The following is a 25,071-nucleotide window of genomic DNA, read 5'->3' on the forward strand; positions in this document are numbered from 1 at the left end:
ACACATTAATACATAACAGAGGCATTATGAATAATAATGATCTCGAAGAATATAGCTTTTTTGTTGAAATTGTAATTAAATCTACCTTCAACTTTAGAGAACTATGTAATGTAGGTAAAAATATACTGTATGTAAAAAAAAAATACCATGATTTCAGGATTTATGGAAGCTTGCATTTGGGTGAAAGAATCATACATGTACATTAATTCTTATGAAAAGTTTGTGATTGTACATGTATTACATTATCACTTAGGGGTAAATGCAGCAAACAAATATTTCTTGAGAAAGTCTTTTAAATTAAGGTTAATTGTCAAAATATTGTACATGATCTAGATCTGGTACATTAATGTAAACTTGTTTCTTTGTAAAATCATGAATTTTGAACTTAAAATCAATAATTCTGATGATCACTAACACAGAAAAACATATGTGAGACAGGACAGTGTATTATAATTGATTTGAAAAATACCTGACATTTGATAGATTTACATGCTTATTTTGCTCATTTCTCAGCAATTACGCATTTTCTCCTGAGCTATTTGGCACGTATCTGTTACATACAAACACTTTGCTAGTAATTTTATTTGATTATGTTCGAACTCATTTGAAGATTGTTACTACAACTGGTAATTTATCTTTAAAGGGGTACTTGTATATGATTCGGGCTCAACAATTATATCTATGATAAATAAAGTAATTTTTACCATGCAAAATAGTGAAAATTTTATCAAAATCAGATAAAAAATAATTACAAAAATATTGGTCATTAACACATGCAAGTAGATAAGTTTATGATATCATGCCCACATTTTTATTGTTCTGTTACCAGATGAAATAATATTTCATGTGTGTAATAAGTATGTCTTCCAATCCCATGTAGCAAAAAAACCTTCCAGCAATAATCAATACAGGTAAGTCACATCAATGCAGTTTACAATCCAATTTAAATACACAATTTCATATATACAAAATAATACGTTTGGGATACATGTACGTGTACGTCTGTATGACATCATCAGCCTGCTACTTGCACATGCTTAGAGGTCTTTCACCAAAATAATGCAGAGCTTAGAATGCCATACATTACTTTATTACCCCTTGTCCTATTTTGATGAATTTTTCAGTTTTTGTTAAAAAGTAATCAAAGGCCATATCCATGGTTACCCTTATGCTTGACCTCAATGCCTGTTCTCTTTTACACAACACATTATTTGTGAGATACAAAGCACTTTCAGATGCCATCCTAGTCAGCACATGAGATTAAAAAAAATTAAATTACCAGGCAGTGACAGTGTTGTTCCAAGTCCAGAGCAAAGATGATCAGGAATGTGGTAGGTCTTCTCAAAGTATATTGATCCAAGGTTGTTGAAAATTGGAGGAGAGGGTGGAGCTAATTCCATGGCCTTGGAGCAGTAGTGGAGAAAGTTGCATCACCAGTAGCTAATTTGTAGGTGCATCGTAGACTAAGGATCACAAAAATAAAAAGGCAAGTGCGCCTAGAATGAAAATGACGCACAAGGCATTCCTTTTAATACATGTAATCTGGACCCCTGTCATTGACTTTGAAAATCAGTAGACGGACACTGATGTTTATGTATATCCTTTCCTTGACTTGCAGCCAGCGAAGTGGGCGTATGGCAAATGGCACAATAGATGCAGCATTCTGTACTATCTGCAGTCGGTCCAGATCACCCTAATTCAAGCACGAAGAGCTACAATAGTCAAGTTTAGATTGCGCTAAACCACGGACTGCTGTGCGGCAAGTAGGGGTATACAAGGCACTTCCCATTGGCCTTTATTCTTCCAATCTGTTCGATGTTATACTGGTAGGGAGCAGGTTCCAATAGCGCTATAAAAGGTGTTACGAAACCAGATGACTGGGTACACTTACAGCATCTGCAAAAAAAAAAAACAGAAGAGAAACATAAAAACCTTTCCTACAATAACTACTTAATATTCATTAGAAACTAAATAGTTTCAATATCAATTTGCAAACTTTTTAAAAAATGATTCCAAAACAATGTGGGGTGCGTTACATATTTTATACAGTACTTCAAATATTAACATGTAAAGTCAAGTTGGGGGAGGGGGGGGGGCTTGATGCCCTCAAGATCTACACCTCCAAACCATCTCTGTAAAGGGAAGGAAATTTTAGAGTAAATTTGTTTGAAAAAAAAAATTTTAATTCATGCTTTTTTATTTGTTTTAAATGGTTATGGGATAATTCCATCAGTTTGAATAAGAAATTACAAGTTGCCAATTTCACATAACCAAGATCAATTCTGATGTAATCATAAATGCACATGTTAAAAGACTCGGGGGGCTGATTCAGCCCCCCCCCCTCAACATATTTCGCGATAAATCCGCCGCTCAAATTTTTTTGACCGTGTCGCTTGCTGACTTTTTACTTTCAACTCTCGTGCAACTTTTGAGACCAAAATTGTGACCCCCGGGTACGTGTTTCCGAAATTACGCAACATTTTGTAAGTGCATGCAGACCCAAAATTATTGAAAAACGTGAATTTGTGTACAAATTCAATGCAAATAGTGTTTTTAGCCAAAATTCATAAATGTATCATTATTTTTCCTTTCACTGCTTAAAAGTTAAAATCAATTAATTTTATCTTGTTTATGGTAAAAATAAAGTCCCCGACAATTTCCATTGAAAAAACACTAAAAAACAAAAAGTCGTAAAACAAAGAATAGAATACATAAGAAAATAAATGTTTTTTTGAAATTTTTGAAAAATAAAAATTGATCAGATGCCTTTCTAGAGTATGTGAAACAAAAATTAGCATTTTAGGGGTATTATTTTATTAATTAGAGCCAACTTAATGAGCAGTGAGATTTTTCGCAGAATTTGATATTATAGTTTTGTAGATAATGAATGCCATGGGTAACGAGCATGCCAATTTTCGTCGCGATCGCCAGCCAAAATCATAAGGGGGGGGGGGCTGAATCAGCCCCCCCCCCAGTCTTCTTAGGTGTCGAAATAGCCCAGTCCATTTAGGGTTAAGAATTTTTTATATTTAGAATACAAAGGCTTACAAATCGGAAAAATTAAATGTTTGCCCAAAAATTATTGAGGGAAAAGTGGATTTTCTAGGGAAATCCATCTTTGTGTACAAAGTTCTACAGTCAACAGAGACTTGTCTAGGCTCCATGAATGAAAATACAATGTAAAAATGATAAAATAGCATCACAGAGTCCTCTTAGTACAGTTAGGACCATTGACAGATATAAGGTGCCCCAAGATTGCGCACATCCGAATCTGTGCGATTCTGATAATAGAAGATGCGCAACGACTCAAAACAAAAAATAAACTTTACACCTGAAATAGCCTACTGTACTGACTTACCTACTGCCTGATGCCGCTTGGCACGTAGGGCAACAACGAAGGACCTCCACTCCTGGCGGCCGGCGGTTCTGGGCCTTCTGGAAACTCCCCCGGGCTAGGTCATATTCACTGACTTCATCTCCTCCTCAAGTGTGATGCCAGGACAGGGAGTTTTGGTTCTCCCTCTCTTTCCCCTGAAATGTCATAAACAGATCTATTCATCAAAAATCTGACTCAAAATGGTGGGAAAATAATGAATTTAGGGCATTGCCAAGAGTTCCATATGCACCCCCACTGATATTGAAAATAAAAACACGAAGAAGGATCAGAATAATATATATCGAGCCCATCAGCCCAATATAGAACATATATGATGGGGAAGTGGAAATACATACTAAAATATGGCTTTATTCCGTCAAATTTTGAGCATGTATAGAGTGTGTGTAATTGTCCATAGACTAAGACATCGGTTTATTTAGTCAGTAAAGGGTCTGAGTCAAGTCTAGTTGAACTATCGGCTATCTCGCTAGCATAGCAGACTGCAGTTGACTACAGATAAAACGAGGTGAGTTCAAGTTCCAACTAAGGAAGGTGCCAACATAACGATAACGGTACAAAAAAAAAATTATTGAAAAATCTGAACGAAACGGAATTAATTCTCAACAATCTTTTCATTCTTTTGTTATTTTTGGTCATGTTGGTGGGGGGGGGGGGAGGGGTGCATTGGATATGGAACTCTTTCCAGGGCATTTCATGTGACGGCCTCAAAATGCAGCCTCGGTGCTACCTCGAGCTAAGTTCGTGCAGGCTCCACTCCACTTCACTACCGCTACGAGTGTAGTGTAGCAGCAGTAGTGAAGTGGAGTGGAGCCTGCACGATCTTCGCTCGAGGTACCTCGGTGCTTGCTTTCTTATCAAAATCTTCACACCGTGTGTAACAGGCCTGTGCAAAGTGAATGAGTGCGCAGACATCACACATCGGGCACTGCCGCTGCCACTACCACTAATCATTTTGTTCAATCTGAAAATGACCATGACTGGCCAAGTTTTTTTCCAAGAAAATCAATTATTTCTCTCATTTTTTAATGAGACTTTTTGCATACTTACTCATAAGAATACAAGGAACATCATCAATTGAAAGATTTTGTAAAATAAAAGGAAATTCACGTTAATTCTGAACTCAAATCGTTAGATGTGCAGACTTGGGGTTGGCGATCACCAGCCGGCCGCCAGTGCAGTGGTCCACAGCAGCGAGCGGGCGCTCGGGCCGGGGCGAGCCGGCGGTACCAGGATGGGATTGCCAGCGTCATGTCATTTTCAGTGACGAAGCTAGCTGCAAGCCGCGGCATTTCACAAAATACGAAAATAAAATAATAGAAAATGGTTATCTAACTTACTGTTTAGCCTACTGCAAATGTCTTCGAAGTCGTTGTCCATATCTGACCCGTATTCTTTAAAAGAATTATTAACGGCCTTCTTCGTCGCACTTCTCGATCGAGCTCAATAAACTGCAACTCCAACAACGCAACGGAATTCTTTTCAAATGTTGGCGGTAAGTGCGCATGCACAAGCCTGTCGCCGCGCCGCCCCCCCCCCTCGGCGAATTTTTATAGGGGTTGAGCTGAGGGGGGTCTAACACCGCGAGTAAGAAAAAAGTTTTTAAAATAGATATACAAACTTCTTTGGCATAAGAAGCTTCTTCTTCTTCTTCTTGTTTGGTTATGGTTGGCAACCAGTCAAAATGATATTTTTGCCACTGCTTTTGTAGCTTTTTTTTTAAGATTATATAATTTCCTATTTTTTTTGCATGTACTATTTTACTTTTTTTTCTTCTTCTTTTTCCTTTTTTAAAGAGAAAACATGCAGCCTCGCTAATAACATGGCAAGGTTGAAAAAATAGCAAAATAAAATTGTAAATTTCTTGTTGATTGGCAAATAATTGATGTCATAATCACGTCGTAATTTGGTCAAATGAAAACGCAAATTTCCTCGTCGTTGATTGGTAAATAAATGATGTCATAATCACGTCCTAATGTGGTCATATAAAAATGCAAATTTACTTGTCGTAGATTGGTCAGTAAATGACGTCACAATCACGTCATAATCTGGTCATACAAAAATGCAAAATAAAGTTGTCGTTCAAAGTCGTCAAAATGACGTCGTAACGACGTTGTCCAAATATACTATGACGAGATTTACTAGTTTCTGACCAGAAAATGACGTCATCACGACCGTGTCTGCTATCAGGGTAATTGTAGTGAAGATCATTCTTGAAAGGAGACGTTTAGTGGTTTACGGTACAAATCTTTGTAAATTTACTAGAAAGTAGCTGTAAGTTTACGGACAAGATTGAACAGATTAATTTGTAATACGTGTAAAGTGCAATTTCTACGGAAAATTTGTAAAAATTACATAAAAATCAGGTAAATGATCAATTTTACAAACGTTTTGATCCGTATAATTGTACAGAAGATCATTATTGAAAGGAGACGTTTACAGTACATCTTGTAAATTTACTGTAAAGTAGATGTAAGTTTACGGACAACGTCAGAAAATTTATCATTAACCTGATTTTTCTGTAAATTTTACAAATTTCCGTAGAAATTCCACTTTACACATATTACAAATAAATCTGTTTATCTTATCCGTAAACTTGAAAGGAGATATTTAGTGGTTTACTGTACAAATCTTTGTAAATTTACTAGAAAGTAGCTGTAAATTTACGGTCAAGATTTAACAGATAAAGTGCAATTTCTACGGAAACTTTGTAGAATTTACAGAAAAATCAGGTTAATGATAAATTTACTGACGTTGTCCGTAATTGTAGTGAAGATCATTATTGAAAGGAGACGTTTACGATACATCTTGTAAATTTACTGTAAAGTAGATGTAAGTTTATGGACAAGATTTAACAGATTAATTTGTAATATGTGTAAAGTGCAATTTCTTCGGAAAATTTGTAAAATTTACAGAAAAATCAGGTTATATATGGTAAATTTACTGACGTAAGGAGACGTTTACGATACATCTTTGTAAATTTACTGTAAAGTAGATGTAAGTTTACACGATTTAACAGATTAATTCGTAATATGTGCAAAGTGCAATTTCTACGGAAACTTTGTAAAATTTACAGAAAAATCAAGTTAATGATAAGTTTTCTTTTTCGAGCATGCGCACTTGAGAAGTTTGTGAAAAGCCCGCGAAGCAAAGAGAATTTTCCTTGATGTCTTGGATGTGTCAAGTGATCTTCTTGATCAGAAATTCGTAAGTATTTTGCTTTGAATTCGTAAAAGAAATTTCTGCTATGCTTCTCTGGAATATATTGATACGTTTTATGCAGTTATATGAAATTAATAGTGTTGGTTTTCATGATTACGAACAAGGTTTTGGCATTGACAAGTCCAGACGATGCAATGTATCGTCGCGTACGCGCTGCTACAGTCCCATTGGTGCATTTGAGTGTTGGATATTTTGACACTGTGGTTGAACGAATTGAATCGAAGGTGCGAAGCCGTGGGCCAAGCTTGTTTTATGAGCTTCACAAGGATATTTATATTTTGATGCCATTTATATATTCATTTGTATCTTCATTTGTAAATGTCAAGATGAAAATATAAACCTCAAAATATTAAATTTGTGCAATTAAACTTATTTAAAGGGGTGGATTAGGCCTAGATTAGATCTAAATCAAATCAATGTCAATGTCAATGGGTGATTTCAAGTACGGTGTTGAAATCTGGTGTTGGTGTTGTGACAACACCGTACTTGAAATCAGGCTGGTGTTGGGATTGACCTCGGAAAATATGACGTATTTCCGGCAGTTCGTGTTGAATGTCGTCTGCTGAACCCAGCACTGCGGCTGGTGTTGACGATCTACATGTACGTGCAATTTCCCCATTCACCAACACCAACCCCCAAGGATTGGGAAAATCATGGTTTCAAGTTCGGTGTTGGTGTTGGCAATCTCAAGCTCGTGAACAGGCGGCAAACACGATGAAACATCCCCGTAAAATTAGCTTTTACAGTTAAGATGAGCTAGTACTAGTACTAGTAGTAGAACAAATCATTTGAGCTGTAGGGGCCTATATATTTTGATAAAGAATAATGTTCACTCTTTCGAATTCTTGAATTAATTAAAACATTGGTAGGATGGGGGGTTGGGTGTCCGGACACGTAACAGAAATGAAGCCTTGTTTTTATCTCAGGAATAAACCAAAAATATAGGTTGAATAGTTTTTTTTCACCATCAATATTTGTTCTTTATAATATTTTCTTATATTCTGTGCTAAAAAGAATTAAAGACATTGCTTGTAAACTTTTCAAAATTGAGAGTAAAAGTCATGTGTCCGGACACCCAACCCGTCCGGACACACAACCACTGGGTATACATGTATTCTGTACGATGAGAATTTAATGCATTTCTTTCCGATTTCATTTTCGTCGTCGAGACTTCTCGCGTGAAGTTGAGATGATTTAGCAGCGCAGCGCAGAGGCGTGACGTCATGTGCTATCGATAACGCAATTGGTATCATTCCTCTGAACCCAGTCCCAGCTCGGTGTTGGAGCTCGGTTCAGCGGCCTTTTTACGCTCTCAACACCAACACCGAACTTGAAATCACCCAATGTCAACTACAGTTAGTTAGATCTAGTATACCTCGAGCGAAGTTCGTGCAGGCTCCACTCCACTTCACTACCGCTACACTACACTCCACCTACCCAAACTTCGGGACGGTGATCTCGATCGGATATTCCGAGTGACAAAGGTGGGGTGGCCGATGGAAATGTTATTTATTGTAAAAATCATAACAAAAAATATAAAGAGAAAGAAAAATGGCTTAATTTCTTACTCTTCACCCGTATTTCACTCCGTGTCCATCCTCTGGTTATCCTCTAAATTGTTGATTTTGAGCCAGTATCTATTTCCTCACACGTCACTATTCATGGCCGATTTAAAAACATCGCATGCGATCGGTCGCAGGTCAAACAGCATAAATATTTATATTATTATTGGATGGTTCAGAAAATACCAAAAATATTCTACGAGTATGGGAAAATGTTTTTTTTCCTCATTTTATTTTTTTCTATATTTTTTACAATAAATAACATTTCCATCCCACCTTTGTCACTAGCGGTAGTGAAGTGGAGTGGATCCTGCACGAACTTCGCTCGAGGTAGATCTAGTAATGACTTAGTGCTGGCTAGCGACCGACGGGTTTCCATTCTCAGCCATTCACTGATAATTCAGTTAAGACAGTGTGTTCCATGTGTGTATGTGTGATGCGAAGCTACCTCAGCTCAAGCGATGTAGACGACCTTGTTGGAGCGTACAGTGTAGCGGTAGTGAAGTGGAGTGGAGCCTGCACGAACATCGCTTTAGGTAATGCGAAGCGTGCTGTACATGTGTCCTCTGGACGTGTGGGCATTGGTTTAGTGACAGTGTGCATGTGATTGTGAAGGGTTGAAGCCCGGGTTGAAGTTTCTTACAGCTCTGTGGGTTTATCTATAATTAAATGATTCTCTTTTCAAGCTTAAATTTTTATAATGATGATTGCTACATTCCAATTATTTGATTAAATTGTTTGTTTTAGAACAGGTCTTTTATTTTGTCCTCAGTCTATTTCTCCCATTACATATCAATTAAAGAGAGTCTTCACTTGTGTTTCATTAAATTATTATACAATGTCCACTGTAATGAAAATGGAAACATGCCGGTCAAATGAAAGTGCAATATAAGTGGAAACATGCTGGTCTATTGACTATATGTTGACCATATAGTAGAAACCAAAATTTGTTCTCAGCTGTAATTATTCTTCTATGGGAACTTGCTTCTCATAGATCAAATAAAATTTCCGAAGACCCCATATAATTTTGTACTATTTGGTGCATTTAAAGAGGAGAAAGAAATGCTTTTTTTTTTCAATTTGCCTAAATTGCATTTAAAAATATACGTTTCTTTTGCTTTCGGCACAGGCCAATTTTTAGAGGCTGAAATATTAAAGAGTTGATTACTTAAATTTCGTTCTAAAATCTTTTTCATATCACTTGCAAATAGAGAAAATATAGCGCCCCCCCCAAAAAAAACTTTAATTTTTAAAGGCATCTCGCACAAATGATTACAATGTTTTTGTTTTATTTATCATTCACTATGAGATCTGTATAAAGTGATAAACCAATGAATTATTTTTATATGTATATGTTTCCAATTATTTGCCTACCGGTATTTATTAAAAAATAATGTTTGTGTTGTTATTTGACAATTGTTTCACAGAATTACGTCGTCGGTTGACATCTACCTATACCCATGGATTATCTCCATCACCTTCACAACCTTGAATTGCTAAGAGAGGTATGATTGATAAATTTGGTTTACATTGTTTTAATTTGTTTAAAAGTATTATTGAAATGATTTGATGAGATAACAAAAATGAAAACTTGAAATAACATTTTGAATGTAATTTTTGTTAATCTTGGGAAGACAATTAAGATTGCAGTTATTATGTTGGTAGATGTGTAATCAAATCTACATGCACATGTTCACTGTTTGGAACGTTTATAAAGATCACAAAATAAAAGAATTAAAAATAATATTCAACTCTTCTGCATACATGTACAGCTACCTTTGCCAAGACCACGTCGTGGGCTACGGGATGCTAGAAATCCATCGGAATCGTACGAGGATGGGCCATTTCAAGATCGGTATCGACTGTCAAAAGAAACCGTCATTTACATCATCAACATGCTGGAAGCCGAATTGAAGAGGGACACACAGAGGAATGATCCACTTCCCGTTTATTTGCAGGTGTTGACGGCTCTCCGTTTTCATGCAGTGGGTGAGTAATTGAATTAAATGATTATTGAATGTTTCTGGGCACTGTTAAATCTATTTGACTGAGGTTGTTTCTATTAATTTTAGGACTCCAGACAAAGTTGATGATGATGACAATATCTAGAAATCAGAGAGGGATCACATAAGTAAGAGTATCATTTAAGCAAACAGTCAAGTACCTATGAATTGCATGCTTAAAAATTCCAAAACTACCACAGCAGGAGTGAAGCTCTGCTGTTTCTGCTGTTAGAACTGTTATGTCAGGTTAGAGTTATAAATTTGTCATTAACCCTAAATTGGCAGATCACCCCCACCCCCCCCCCCCGAAACTTGGCTGTGTTGCGATGAAAAGCTATGAAATTTGGCACATAGATAACAACTCGAGATGAACATACACACAAAAAACTAGAGCTGCAATCGTATCAGAACAATGTGCATGCATTGACGCCTGTGATTTTATGGAGGGCAAGAAACAGAAGGAGATAAAGAGAAAACTCCTGAGGATATACATTTTCAAAATATTAAGAGGGCGCTATTTTTATAGGCAATGGTCACTGATGCGTAAAAAAAACATTTTGCATATGAGGGATGATGCCATTAGCAAACCCTAAAAAAGTGATACCAAGATAAATGGAAACAAGGAAGTGATGGCCATTTTACTGTTTTCCAACTTTTTAATAGAGAGCGCTATTTCTTAAAGGTAATGGTCACTGATGTGCGTTAAAAAACATGGATTATGAGGGATGATGCCATAAGCATACCCTGAAAATATGAGACCGAAATAAATGAAAACTAGGAACTTATCGTCATGGCCATTATAATATTTCTTTAGTTTGCAATAGAGGGCGCTATTTTTGAAGATAATGGTCATTGATGTGTGAAATGAAAAAAAAAACAATTGAATTTGGACTATCATAAGTCAACCCTGAAAATATGAAACTGAAATAAATGAAAACAAGTAAGTGATGGCCATTTTACTATTTTTGCAATAGAGGGCGCTATTTCTAAAGGTAATGGTCACTGATGCGTAAAAACAGATGAATACGGAAGCATGTTCCCAAATCAGACCAAAATGAATAAAAACAAGGAAGTTACGGCCATTTTATGATTTTCCTACTTTACATTTCAATAAATATTAATTTTTTAAATGTAGACTATTTCGGATTTGAATTAAGGGCATGAAGACGGCATTTTCAAGGACAAGTCATATTTTCATATGAAGAGCAACTCTTAAACAATCTACAGCAATTTGTTAGAAGTGTGTAGCATGCAGGATAAGAGAGTAAGGATGGGATTAGGAATAGTATGCAAATGGACTAGAAATTTACAAAATGGCGCCTGGATGGTCATGCATTGCCCCTGTCCGTCCGCCCCCCCCCCCCACTTGGTTTCCGCGCAATAAGTAAAAAAATATGTAATGGATAAAAAAAAATTGGTGTGTAGGTATAGGACACCAAAATACAGGCTCAGTTCGAATTCGGAGTCCGCAGGTCAAAGGTCACAGCTCATTAGATATGCGAGTTGGTTTCCACATGATTATCATAAGTTCCAAATGAATATTTAGAAATGTTTTTTTATTTGAATTATAATCATGTGAATGATCACACATAGACATCTACTATGTATGGGAAATACCATGTATGTTGTGCGCCATGTTATATAGTGGTACACTTTGGGGGTACTGACCAATTTTTTTGAACTTTTATCAATAGATGTGCAAAAACATCAAGGTAAAAAGTCAAAAGCACGGGGCAGAAAATAAACATTATTCAATAGCTGTTTTTTAAGTCAGTACTGCTGCTATATCGAATCGCGTATGATGGCGACACTGCAAGAGGCCTTCCACTTGTTAAAATGAATTGCAGAAAATTGTCTGATATTTGTAAAAGATGAATATTCTTATGAAATATGTGCTTAATTTTTTTTATCATCAGAAGTATCATCTGTATGTGTAATGAAATGTTTTAAAATTACCTCGAAACAATGACCTATCAACCATATGGTTTGTTTGATTTTACAGGATCATTTCAAAAGATGCATGGTGATGAGGCAGCAATATCACAGTCATCAATGTGTCGAATCATCAAAGATGTGTCAGAAGCTATAGCAAGAAGGAAAAGGCAATACATGAAGTTTCCTTCGACAAGAGAAGAAGTTGAAGCAACTCAGCGACAGTTCTTCCAGTACTGCAGATTTCCAGGAGTGATAGGTGCAATTGATGGGACACATGTCTACATCAGGAGCCCTGGTGGGGATCAGGCAATATACTTCCTCAACAGGAAGAATAGATACTCGATCAATGTTCAGGTTAGATTAATTATACCCTTTCTTAGGCCCTTTTCACAATTAGTGCTGAGACTGCTTGCAACCTTTGTGATTGTGTGCGACATATATTGTGATCAAATGATTGCAATTGCTAATACAAGCAAATGTGAAAGCCACTTAAATTACTATAACTAGAACAATGTACTATTTTGTATAAAGTTTGGCCAAAAAAAAGAATGTGACATTAATTTTCTTTCCTAGGATTTCCTATCACTTCAGTTTCATTTATAGTAATTATTCGATTCGTATTTGATTGGGCAATTTTTAAAATGAGTAGTTAATTCTGTAGCATATATATATATATTTTTTTTGTGCAAGTACTGAGCAATTGAAGCAGTGGAAGGGTGGGGTGATTGTTGGATAAATCAACCTAACATGGAAAGCACACCAATAATTTTTATGTGCATGCATGTTAAAATTGCATTCCAAATATGTGATAAACTTGCAAAACTCAATTGTTGTGTGCTCCCATTGGATGTCCCAAAGAAAATTGAAAATTAAGTGCCCAGAACGATATAGAGACAGTTATGAATGTAAGATTTGATATTCCTCTTTTGTCTTCTGCTAGGTTGTTTGTGATCAGGCTGAGAAAATAACAAGCATCGTTGCCAGATGGCCTGGCAGCACACCTAACTCCGCAACCGTAAGTCACTTTTCAACCAAACTTGGATGGTAGATGTACTTAGGCGACCTGCATATTATGCTGCAGTCGGAGGTCACATGGTAAGGTCAAAGTGTTCAAAGTTTTTGTAGAAATGTACCAAACCCGACGGTGCTCTCACTCCATGATGTGTCACTGCATCGTAGCAATCCAGTCGGATTTGAAATGGTCTACACACGTTGAATATATGGTCAAGAGCGCAAATAGTCGTTTATATGTTCTTCGCACTTTGAAATATCATAGTCTGTAATTTCAGGACCTTATAGTTGTATATACTAGTTTCGTGAGACCAGTTGTTGAATATGCTGTACCTGTATGGTCAGGAGCACTAACAAAACAACAAGTACAAGTCATCGAACGTATTCAGAAACGTGCCCTTAGAATCATTTTTGGAGCAGCATATTCTTCATATGAGCATGCTTTACTCCAGTCAGAACTGATGTCTCTTGAAGATAGATGGATCAAACTCTTTGTCTTGCGTTTGCGAAGTCTATGCAAATCCCCACGTCTAAACTGTATCACCTTCTACCTCAAAATAGGACTTGTCAATATCAGACTAGAAGCTTGGCCGGAACAGTAGAGATGCGATGTCGAACTTCACGATATAGAAATAGCCCCTTGCCCTCGTTGATTCGGCACCTTAAAGAGAAATTCCAGTAGTTGCAGTAAACACTGATTTCATGAGAAAGTCTGTAAAACAAGGCTTAATTGTCAGTATATCATCGAGGATCTAGATCTGGTACAGTTACATAAACTGAACTTTGTGAAATCTTGAAATCTACGCTGAAAAATGTTCAGGCTGAAGATCCCCAACACAGATAAGCGCACGTGGGACAGTGTATAATTATTGCTTCGAATGTCGGGCCCGACGCTCTACCCGAATCCTGTGCTTATTTGCTGATTTCTCAGCAATTACACAATTTCTTCCAGAATCCTTTGGCACATATGTTTTATTTATACAAACAGACACTTTGGTGGTCATTTCATTGGATTCTGTACGAACTCATTTTGATATCGTTACCAAAACTAGCATTTACCTTTAACTCTAAAAGAATTGATTACAAGGAGTAGTTTTTTTTGTGTATATATCTTCCCCTATCGTTACATGTATAATAATATCAAACTACGAATGGCTGAGAATTAAAGAACTCATCATTCATTGGACTCTCAAAATGTGATATCATTAAGAGATTGTTTTTTATAAAATGCAGATTACATACTAATTCTAATGTTGAGTTCTCTTTATGTTGGCGAACTCAAGTTTCATTTCATTTCATTTTACTTTGTTAATCAAAATATTTTTCTTTCATATGAGCAATTATTCACTGATATCTAGTCGTAAACTTAATATCTGAATTGAAGTCATAAAAATTGCCAAAATATGTATTATTGCAGCATATTAGATTATCGTTTTTTCCCAAAGTAATGTAATTCAGAATTTAATATGTAAATGTGTTTATTAATTTCTCTTTGTATATATGTTTAATCGTTTTATGATTTCTGTATACAGTGAATACTGAATCATTTATTTTTATTATTATTTATTTATGTTTATTTGTTTATTTTTTATTCATTTTATATATATTGTTTATTTCTTAATTTTATCTTATTTTTTATTCATAAAATTTACTTATAAAAGGGGGCCTTCACCCTACAAGCTCTGCTTTTTAGTTGGTCTCCTTCCCTTTCGATTTCATGGTATTATTGTATTATAAAAAAATGATTTAAATGTTATATTTTGTTATAATGTATATTGAACTATCATTGTAAATGTAAAAAGATTGAAAGAGAAAATAATTGAATTGAATTGAATTGCTTCTTCACCCTTTTCTCTCTGTTTCCCTTCCACCATCAATTTCTTCTCTTCTCTCTCTCTCTCTCTGCCTCTCTTCTATAATAAGTAATAATATCCAAGTCCTTTGGAAGCGCATAGAGACATTATTCATAATTGTGATATGCGCTATACAAGAACTGTTTATTATTATTATTCTCTCTTCCACTATTTCTATTCCTTTCTGCTTTCCAATTCATTTCCTCTATCCACTCATATTTACATGTATTTTGAATATTTTTCAATTTTTTTTATTGATCAGTGAGTATCAATTTAAATTTATTTATGATATACTTTGTTACATATGTCTATATTGAAATTTGTTCGTAGTACTATAAGTTTTTTTACCTTGTTATTGATGATTTTGTTTGAAATGTAAATTTTCGCAATTCGGCTTTTGCCGCAAAGAAAGGATTTTTAATAAACCATTTTGAATTGAATTGAATTTACAGGTCAACATTAAAGTTTATGTGCAAGGCTCTATGACAAGTGTTATTCCATCCCAGTCATTTCACAATGAAGTTTCAATACAATTATGTTGTGTGCCCTCGCAAATCACGATATTTCTGGTTATTTTCATGAGTGGGCGAGACACAATCACTGTTGCCATGTTTTATTCTAGAAATAGTAAGCTTAGTATGAAAAAAATTATTGAAAAAAGCTGGCCCGATTTGTCCAGGTCAGAAAAGGGCAACACAATTTTTGTTCAGGCCTTAAGTGAATGCATTCATACAATCTACCATGTGTTTGGGAGTACATGTTTAAATAGCAAATCAGCGTTCCTATTGTAAGGTATCTACTGATTAAAAAATATCTGTAAAAAATTTAAGAATTCTGTAAACTTGTTTTTTTACGGAAATGTGTAAATTTACATGGGAATTTTGTAAAAGTACGGTAATTTTACGGAAAAGGAATCCGTAAAATTACGGATTAAAAAAAAAAATTCCGGCAGCAAAATTTCCGGACAAATTTTTTTTTTCCGTTAATTATTTATACGGAATCATGTTAATTCACGTAAATTTTCTGTAAAATTTCCGTAAATAATATCCATATTTTACATGGGAATTTGTAAAAGTACGGTAATTTTACGGATTCCTTTTCCGTAAAATTACGGACAAAAAAAAAAATTCCGGCAGCAAAATTTCCGGACAATTATTTTTTTTCCGTTAATTATTTATACGGAAACATGTTAATTCACGTAAATTTTCTGTAAAATTTCCGTACATAAAATCCGTATTTTACATGGGAATTTTGTAAAAGTACGGTAATTTTACGGAAAAGGAATCCGTAAAATTACGGACAAAAAAAAAAAATTCCGGCAGCAAAATTTCCGGACAAATTTTTTTTTTCCGTTAATTATTTATACGGAATCATGTTAATTTATGTAAATTTTCTGTAAAGTTTCCGTAAATAAAGTCCGTATTTTCAAGAATTGTAATTTACGGAATCTTGTATATTTTACAGAACTTTTCCATAAATTACCACTTTCTGTAAATTTACGGAAAAAAAAAAAAAGTCCGGAAATTCTGCTGCCGGACTTTTTCCGTTAAAAAACGGAAATTTTTCTAACAGTGTAATGATACCAATTTTTAGGCCGGAAATGACATATCTTCAGCACACACTTCGTGCTCGAATCTAATATTGTTTAGTAGAATTCCTATCCTGTTCATGATTTGAAAAAGTGTTACGATTGTCCAGTTTTTAGGTTGCAAAATCAAAAACTCTCAGCTCGCGCTTCGCGCTCGCATTATTTATTGAGGCCTTTCATCTTTAGTCAGGAATACCTCCCCTCTTCGAAATGTATGTATATATATATATATATACATGTATGTGTGTGTGTGTGATGGTGTGTGTGTGTTTGAATTAGTAACTCTGTAGACCATAAAAAACGGAAAACTCAATTGTGTCCCCCCTGCCTTTAAGGAGAGATTTCCGCCCATGGTACAAAGTAATACAAATCCAATACAATTTTACAGACGAGCATTCTTACTTCGTAAAACAAAAAACAGTATAATATTGAGCATAAATGGAAATTGAGGGGGGTCCACTAAAAAGCAAAGCTTGTAAAGTGTGGATCCCCCTTGGAAATGAAGAAAATATAATCGACTTATTCATATATGCGTTTATATACAGGAAAGAAAAAAGAGAAGAAATAAAAAGGTCGAAATCATATTGATGTAAACATAATTACAGAACAAATGCAAAGCTATTCACACAAAGAGGTCTTCGCTGTGAAGGATATGTTGCGCAATAGAAAGAAGAAAAAAGCAGAAAGAGAGAGAGGGAATGACAAGACATAGAAGACAACACAAAACAAGAGACAGGACAGTACAAGACAAGATAACATAATAAGTAAAAAAATAAAAATAAAAGGAGGAAAAGTCAGAATGGGGAAGGGCTGACCACAAACCAGCTTGATCTGGTGAAGTAACAAAAGATGATATAACTGGACGATAAAATATGAAAAAAGATAAAACAATAAAAATGAAAAATGTAAGGATGATAATCAAGATAATGAAGTGTTAGTTCTTTTGCGAAGAATTATATGAATGAAGCAGGATAAGTTTGAGTTTACGTTTGAATGAATTCAAAGAGACACACTGTCTTAAACATTATTAGATAGGGAGTTCCAGAATTTAGGACCGTTGAATAGGAATGTATTTTTTGCCAGTAAAGTTTTGTAAAGTGGTGTATGAAGTTCGTCAGAGTGTCTCGTGTTGCAGTTATGATAAAATTGATTTTTAGGGAACATGGCATCAAAAATATGGGGAAGTGCATTATTATTATAATTATACATGAAGTGCCCTAACTGTAGTAAATACAGGTCTTTGACTTTCAACAGTTTACTTTCTACAAAAAGTAGGTCCGTATGAGAACGGAAAGCTGAACTATAAATAATACGAAGTGCTTTCTTTTGCAAAAGTAACAATTTATCTAATAAATATTGATGGGTATTACCCCAAATAATAATCCCGTAGTTTAAATAAGGAAAAATTAAGGATGAGTAAAGCATGATTAATGATGTGGAGGGAATGCAAAGTTTTAGCCTATTAATAATACCTATATTTCGTGAAATTATTTTGGATATATTTTCAATATGATTTTTCCAAGAAAGTTTACTGTCAACTGTTATTGACCTATATGACCTGGACATTCTAGGCCTGGGCCTAAGGAAATTTTGTCATCATAAGAAAATGATGACTATCTTCCTATTCCTCTTCCTAATATAATAGCGCGATATGAAACTTGTCGATATTCCTTTCTGAAAAAGGGACAATTTAGTTATTAGGAATTCATGAAAATTTTATTATCATATCTATGAATGTAATAAGCCTAATGAGTGAGTAAAATTTGTTGACATTGAGGCCTGAAAACTTGATATTTTAAGCACTTTTGTAATCATGAATAGGCTTTATGAGTTAATATATTTTCAACAATAATGCGAGCGCAAATCGCGAGACGAAATTTTTGATAAACTGTCATAAAAGGGGGCTTTTAAGTAGTTTGTTATAGAATTGATATATCAAGAATCTTAACAAAGACAATATGTAGGCCTTCTTGGCAAATCAAAATAAAATGCGAGCGCACACCGAAAAAAGCTGCAAATGATATTCACACGATAAAACGGACATTTTATAGAGCACTTTAAAAAAAAATCAATTTGTAAATCATGAATATGCTTTGTATATTGACTTCAAAACTTGATGTTTTAAGCTACATATCAGCCTATTGAGCAAGATATGTATCTCATAGAACAGGCTATTCAATTCAATTCAATTCAATTTATTTTTCATTCTTCAACATAATATAAATAATTACATGATAAATCAATTCAATTTAAATAAAAGCATGAACAAATTCTACATTGAATAAATAATATACATATTCAATAAGTGATTCAAATATAAATTAACATGCATGTCAAATTTAAATCAATATAATCAAATATAATTAAATCAATATAATCATATATCATGAGAAGAATGGAGGGGTCCACTGAAAAGCAAAGCTTGTAAAATGTGAACCCCTCAAAAAGTTAGGATAGAAAGAATATTGAAATCTTAGTAAAACAGCTGGGGTAATATAATAATATCCAAGTCCTTTGGAAGCGCATAGAGACCCCGGGATAGAGACATTATTCATAATATTGTGATATGCGCTATACAAGAACTGTTTATTATTATTATTATTATTTTCAGGCTCTTTTTGGAGATTAATCTTCGATGGAAACGCACATTGACAAAGTACACAAATACTCTCTATACAGTGCGTATAAAAAATCGGGACAGTTTTGAAAAGTCTGTAAAAAAATTGTTTCATAATATTATATCTATATTTTGATGTTAATAGATGCTCTGAGACCTTATGTGAAACAAATTATGTTATGGTACCTATATAAAAGACATGAATCCTATTTTCAAGGGGTTATTGAATCCTTCACCAAGTTTAATTATGTGCTTGACAGGACAAACAGGAGAGGGTTCATGTCTTTCAATGGCAATGGTGTATTGAGTCAATTTTGAAGGGGCAGATCGGGTAAAATGTATTAAAAAGTTGTGAAGCGAGCAAGCAAAAATTTCCACTTTTTATTAAAATATCAAATTTTGTGATTTTATAATATTCAGAAAATAATATCATATTTCCCTTTTTATGTTTTCTGTTATTTTCCTTTTCACTTTTTTTTCTTGTTCATGATTTTTTTTATTTGGGGGCGGGGGGGGGGGGAGTAACCCGAGCCCCCACCCATCAGTATGCCACTGTTCAAAGGCATCATAACCTTTGTAGCACACAATGAAAGGATTTGAAAAAAACACGCTCTCCCATACTTCGGTTAAAAAAAATTGTTCTTGCCTAATAAAGGAATATTCAAAGCTAAAAGAGAACATATTAAAAAGAAACAACAACAACAGAAATATTCAAGCAGATAAGTAGATTTAGAAATCAATTTTCACCGAATAATTCGAAAATTATGGCAAAGATAATGAATAGGTTAAGAGGATATATGCTGATTAGCAAGAAGTCTGACCATCATTTTATGCCATTTTGGCGCAAGCCTCCTTTTTAACCCCAGACAAAAACATTCCGTGTTCGCTGAAGCATGAACGAAACTAAATTATTTTAATGGCATTTGAAGGATAAGACTTCAGAGCACCTATTGACACTAAAATATAGAGATAAAAATTATAGACTTTTCAAATCTGTCCCGTTTTTTTTATACGCACTGTATAGGCCTACCCCCGCTCTCCCAAAAGTGATTTGTTTTAACATGCACCGATTTCCCGGCAAACACATATAGGCCTATTTCTCTCATTATTGTTGTTAAAATAAAAAAAAATTCTTCTCAGCTTAAAGAGTTAATATTCATAAATATACTCAACACTCTCCATGCAGTGCCTCCGTATTGATAGGGCCAATGACAGGTTTTGAGCTATTGAGCTCCTGTTATACTACAAAGTCCATTTGCGCATTTTCACGGTAACTGACGTTACAAGGCACAATTTTACAGGGGCGGAAATCTCTCCCAAAAGGTAGGGGGGACACAGGGGCGGATCCAGCCTTCGCCAATAGGGGGGGGGGCGGAAATTTGTTTCAGCCAAATTTTCCCCGATCAGCAGCTCGAAGATGAGTTTTGTTTGTTTCTTTGAAGGGGTAGTCCTCATTAGTCACTTCTTAGCTTTATTCTTATACATTAATATATAATATCATCATCCTTATTCCATGTATTTATATGATTCGAGCGCGAAGCGCGAGCTAATTTTTTTGGAATTTTTTTGTATTTTTTCATAAAATTTGAACTGATTCTGGGCAATGTTTATCCTGAAAAAGATGTGTATGCAACTTAATAATTACTACAAACGCAAAGCGCGAACAGAAATGAACTGATGGAAAAGATACCTGTTAAAGTAGCATTTAACAATCAAATAATGCGAGCGCGAAGGGCGAGCTGAATTTTTTTTGACATTTTCACCTAAAGAATGGAAATTCTAAGCACTTTTTGTAACTTAAGCAGAAAAGGCATATAAGTAAACAATTATTACGAGCGCGAAGCGCGAGCGGAAAATTTCGAGATTTAGTCCTTTAATATTTACTGAACGAGACACTCTATGTTTTGTAAATCCTGAAAAGGATGAGTATTAATAATGCGAGCGCAAAGCGCGAGCAGAAAATTTTTATATACGTTTTGAACTGGTACCTGTTGAAAAGGTACCTGTTAAGGACTGCTTACACTTAGCCATGAAGGCGTTACATATTTCAACAATAAAAAAAATGCGAGCGTGAAGCGCGAGCTGAAAATTTTTGAACTTTCTAAAGATAGAATGGAAAAACAGGATAGCTATATATTTTAACGATTGATGCGAGCGCTAAGCGCGAGCAGAAAAAAATATCGAGATTTAGACCTAAAAATGGGCCAGTCTGTTCATGTTTTGTAAATCATCAAAAGGATGAGTAATATGGGGTCTTCTTACATTAATAATGCGAGCACAAAGCGCGAGCAGAAAAATGTTGATATTGTGATCTGAAACTGGATAATGATTTAAATTAGAGGACAAGTTGAGTATCTGAATAAACATGCGCGAGCGTGTTTCATATTTAGACCTAGAATCTAGGCATTCTAAATATAACTTTAATCATGAAAATCATGAAAAATTTGATATTCCGATCTGAAAAAAGAGCAAATTTTAGCTTTATATTTCAAGCACTTTGTAGAAAAATTATAAGGTGGATATGGATCGCATTTAAAAAAGAGCTGATATTATTATTACTTTGAGTTTTGACATAGGACAGGGACATCCTTACATGTCATATGAAAATCTTCCTATTCCTCTTGCTAAGCGCGAGATGAAACAAAAGGGACAATTTAATTATTAAATTAATATCATATTTATTAATGTCTAATGAGGGCGCGAAATCTGATGATATCATGGCATAAAAACTAGACATTTCACTTTTGTGATTATGAATAGGATGCATCAGTTAATATATTTTTAACCATTAATGCGAGCGCAAATCGCGAGCTAAAATTTTTGGTAAACTGTCATGAAAAGGGGATTTTAAGTAGTTTGTTGTATAATCAATATTGAAACATTTATATAACTCGCCATTCAAAATGCAAGCGCGCAGCGCGCTAGCTGATACGTCTTGACAATCAGACCTGAAAAGGGATATTTTGAAAACTTTATGGAATACACGAAAATAATAGGTACCTGATAAATGAAAATTTGCGAGCGCGCAGCGCAAGCAACATGTTAACATTCAGACCATAAAACTGACATTTTTACAGAGCACTTTTTAAAAACCAATTTGTAAATTACACAAAATAATGAAAGATCGATTTCCGAGGTGAAATATGTTTTATATATTGACTTCCAAACTTGATATTCGAACTCCATATTGAACAAGATATGTAAATCTTTATATTTTATTTTATTTCAGTGGCACGAAAGATTCTCTTTATTTTCCAAGTCTTCCCCTCATCTTATTTTATGCAGTCGCCGTCCTTCTCTTCTTTTTTCCTCTCTTTTCCCTCCCTTTTTACTTCTTTCTTTCCCTTTTTTCTTTTTTTTGCTCCGCCAAGAGGGGGGGGGGGGCGGGCCCCTCGGCCCCCTGGATCCGCCTATGGGGACAAGGGGCGGGAAAATTTGACAAGCAAATAAAAAGGTTATCATCGTCAAAGTAAGGTCATCTCGTCCCAAAATATATGTTTTATTTCGATTTAGAATGATGTATTTCTTACCATCATAAAAGACCAAAAATAGTAGGGGGGACATTTGATATTGTGTCCCCCCTACTATTTTGAGTAGGGGGGACACGTCCCCCCTGGGATTTCCGCCCATGCAATTTTACACACTTTTCATTGTATGTACATATATGATTATCTCTAAAACAGCAAATGATGGGAGTTTGTTTATGGGAGTTTGCTTAAAAGCAAACTCCCATCATTTGTTGTTTTAGAGATAATCATACACACAATGAAAACTGTGTAAAATTGTGCCGTGTAACGTCAGTTATCGTGAAAATGCCCATTTAGGAAAATATAATAATGGAATAGAACATCGATCGCTTGCTCAAGACAATTTTTGGAAAGGTCCCAAACTGTGGAATTCTGTTACAAATGTTAATGCATGTAAACAAAGATCCCCTGAATAGTTCTAGGCCTATACTACAGTGCGTCCCACAAAAAAAAAACGAAACCGAGATTTATCGATGAATTATCATAACTTAATCACAAATACAATAGACAAATGACCTACCATTGTAAAGCTTAGAATCTCCTCTTTCATATGAAATTACTTAGATTATTTCTCATTCACGCATGAGTGAGCAAAAACAATTTGAAGAGGGGATACCAAAAAGTCATTTGGCGGGCTGTATCTGGGTTTCAAAAAGAAAACCACATTTTAAAAAAGTTCAATATCTGCTCTTTAATTTGATACCTCAATTACAGAAAATGGTCAAGAAGTAACAAAGTTCTGGTTATTTGAAATAAGGCTTGAATTTCAATAATTTCATAAAATGAAGAGGTTTTACAGGCTAGCGTTCAAACTCACTCGACACTCCGTTTTGTTGACGATCAGCCATGCATTAAGTCTTTTGTTAACCATATGCGATAGCTTCTGTGGGAAACCGGTGAAAACACGTTTATTAATGAAATTATGGAAATACAAGCATTGTTTCGGGGGAACATAACTTTTTTACTTCTTGACCATTTTTTGTGATTAAGGTATCAAATAAAAGAGCAGATATTGATCCTTTTAGGCATGTGATTTTCTTTTTGAAATTCAGATACCCCCGCCAAATGAGTTTTTGGTATCCTTTCTTCAAATTGTTTTTGCTCACTCATGCGTGAATGAAGAATAATTTAAGTAATATCAGATGAAAGAGGAGATTCTAAGCTTTACAATGGTAGGTCATTTGTCTATTGTATTTGTGACTAAGTTATGATAAATCATCGCTTAATCTCGGTTTCGTTTTTTCTGGGACGCACTGTATAATATTGCATTGAATGCAATATTATAAACCAAGATACATTCCCCAGTGGCGCAATGAGCCTAAGTTTTGCTGATGTGGCCAGATGTGGCGGATGCCACTTCAAGTTCTAAGAAGATGTAAGAGAGTGAAGCGAGCAAGCAAGGTTCGACCTCTTCAATCCAAAAATTATTAATTTTGGATAGATTTTGACATGATACTCAGAAAATTATATAATATTTCAACCTAGGCTTTCTTTCTCTTTCATTTTCTCTTTTTAATTCGTGGTAGTGAAAGTTTTGTTTTAATTTTTATTTCTATTTATATATAGTTAGATATTAATTGTTATTTATTTATGTATTCGTTTTATTTATTTATTTATTTGTTTATTTATTTATCTATTTTTTTTAAAATTCATTCATTCATTCATTCATAATTTGTATTTACTTTTTATTCTTTTCTATTTCGTTTATTTTTATCATAATTTATTTTCTATTTATTTATTTATTATTATTATCATTTTTTTTTGGGGGGGGGGGGCATAGCCCTGCAAGCCCATCATGATGGTCTATACGGCAGTGCCGGTGTTTCCCAGTCAAATATGAAATGTACCAGGGACTATAGGCCCTTTTTATTGTGAGACTGTTTTTATATACATGTATACAGATCTACCGTACTTCTTTTATATCAAAACGGGCCCTGATTTGCTTTTAGTCATGATGCCCGGGTGCATGCATGGTGATGATGATCCGCCTCTGCTGGGCGCTCATGGTGCTTAATTGCTAAAATATAGGAAATGTCTCACAAATTTCAATGTCTTCAAATGGTGATTAGAATCATGGATCCTACGTATAATGGATCATTTAGTTCAAATACTGTCCTCGTAGTGCTACAATAGTGAGTGGGGAACAGAAAGTTCTTTCAACAGGGAAAACTCAAAACTTGATTTGGGTCTCTGTAGCTGCTTTCTTGATAATTTGGGGAAGGCTGTGATACCATTTTTTTTTCTCTCTCTCTATTTTTACTGTTTTCTTTTCTCATTAAATAACAACCCTACACAGAGTGGTACCATGGGGGGGGGGTACATATATCCCGTATTGACCTACGTGCCCCCCCCCCTGATC

General features: G+C 34.8%; 1 protein-coding gene and 1 long non-coding RNA gene across 4 annotated transcripts; one reads left to right on the forward strand and one right to left on the reverse strand.

Annotated features, from left to right (window-relative positions):
* Positions 1-1,132: 1,132 nt before the first annotated feature.
* LOC135154759 (uncharacterized) lies at positions 1,133-4,863 on the reverse strand. Its single transcript, XR_010294181.1, has 3 exons — positions 4,735-4,863; positions 3,359-3,531; positions 1,133-1,896 (listed from the first exon to the last, which is right to left on the reverse strand). It is a non-coding gene; the product is annotated as an uncharacterized LOC135154759 (long non-coding RNA).
* Positions 4,864-6,503: 1,640 nt separating this feature from the next.
* LOC135154760 (putative nuclease HARBI1) lies at positions 6,504-15,812 on the forward strand. 3 transcript variants are annotated; one of them, XM_064102492.1, is made up of 6 exons: positions 6,504-6,601; positions 9,606-9,683; positions 9,951-10,167; positions 12,184-12,470; positions 13,057-13,211; positions 13,689-15,812. In XM_064102492.1, exons 2-5 carry the CDS (start codon positions 9,639-9,641, stop codon positions 13,162-13,164), a joined length of 657 nt encoding a protein of 218 aa, XP_063958562.1. In that variant the 5' UTR covers positions 6,504-6,601; positions 9,606-9,638; the 3' UTR covers positions 13,165-13,211; positions 13,689-15,812. The 3 variants fall into 3 exon arrangements, with proteins under 3 accessions (XP_063958562.1, XP_063958564.1, XP_063958563.1); XM_064102494.1 differs by lacking the exon at positions 6,504-6,601 and adding an exon at positions 8,496-8,714; XM_064102493.1 differs by lacking the exon at positions 6,504-6,601 and having other exon boundaries at positions 9,309-9,683.
* The last annotated feature ends 9,259 nt before the right edge of the window (positions 15,813-25,071 follow it).

This window comes from Lytechinus pictus, chromosome 7 (assembly GCF_037042905.1).
Source record: "Lytechinus pictus isolate F3 Inbred chromosome 7, Lp3.0, whole genome shotgun sequence".
Taxonomy (NCBI): domain Eukaryota; kingdom Metazoa; phylum Echinodermata; class Echinoidea; order Temnopleuroida; family Toxopneustidae; genus Lytechinus; species Lytechinus pictus.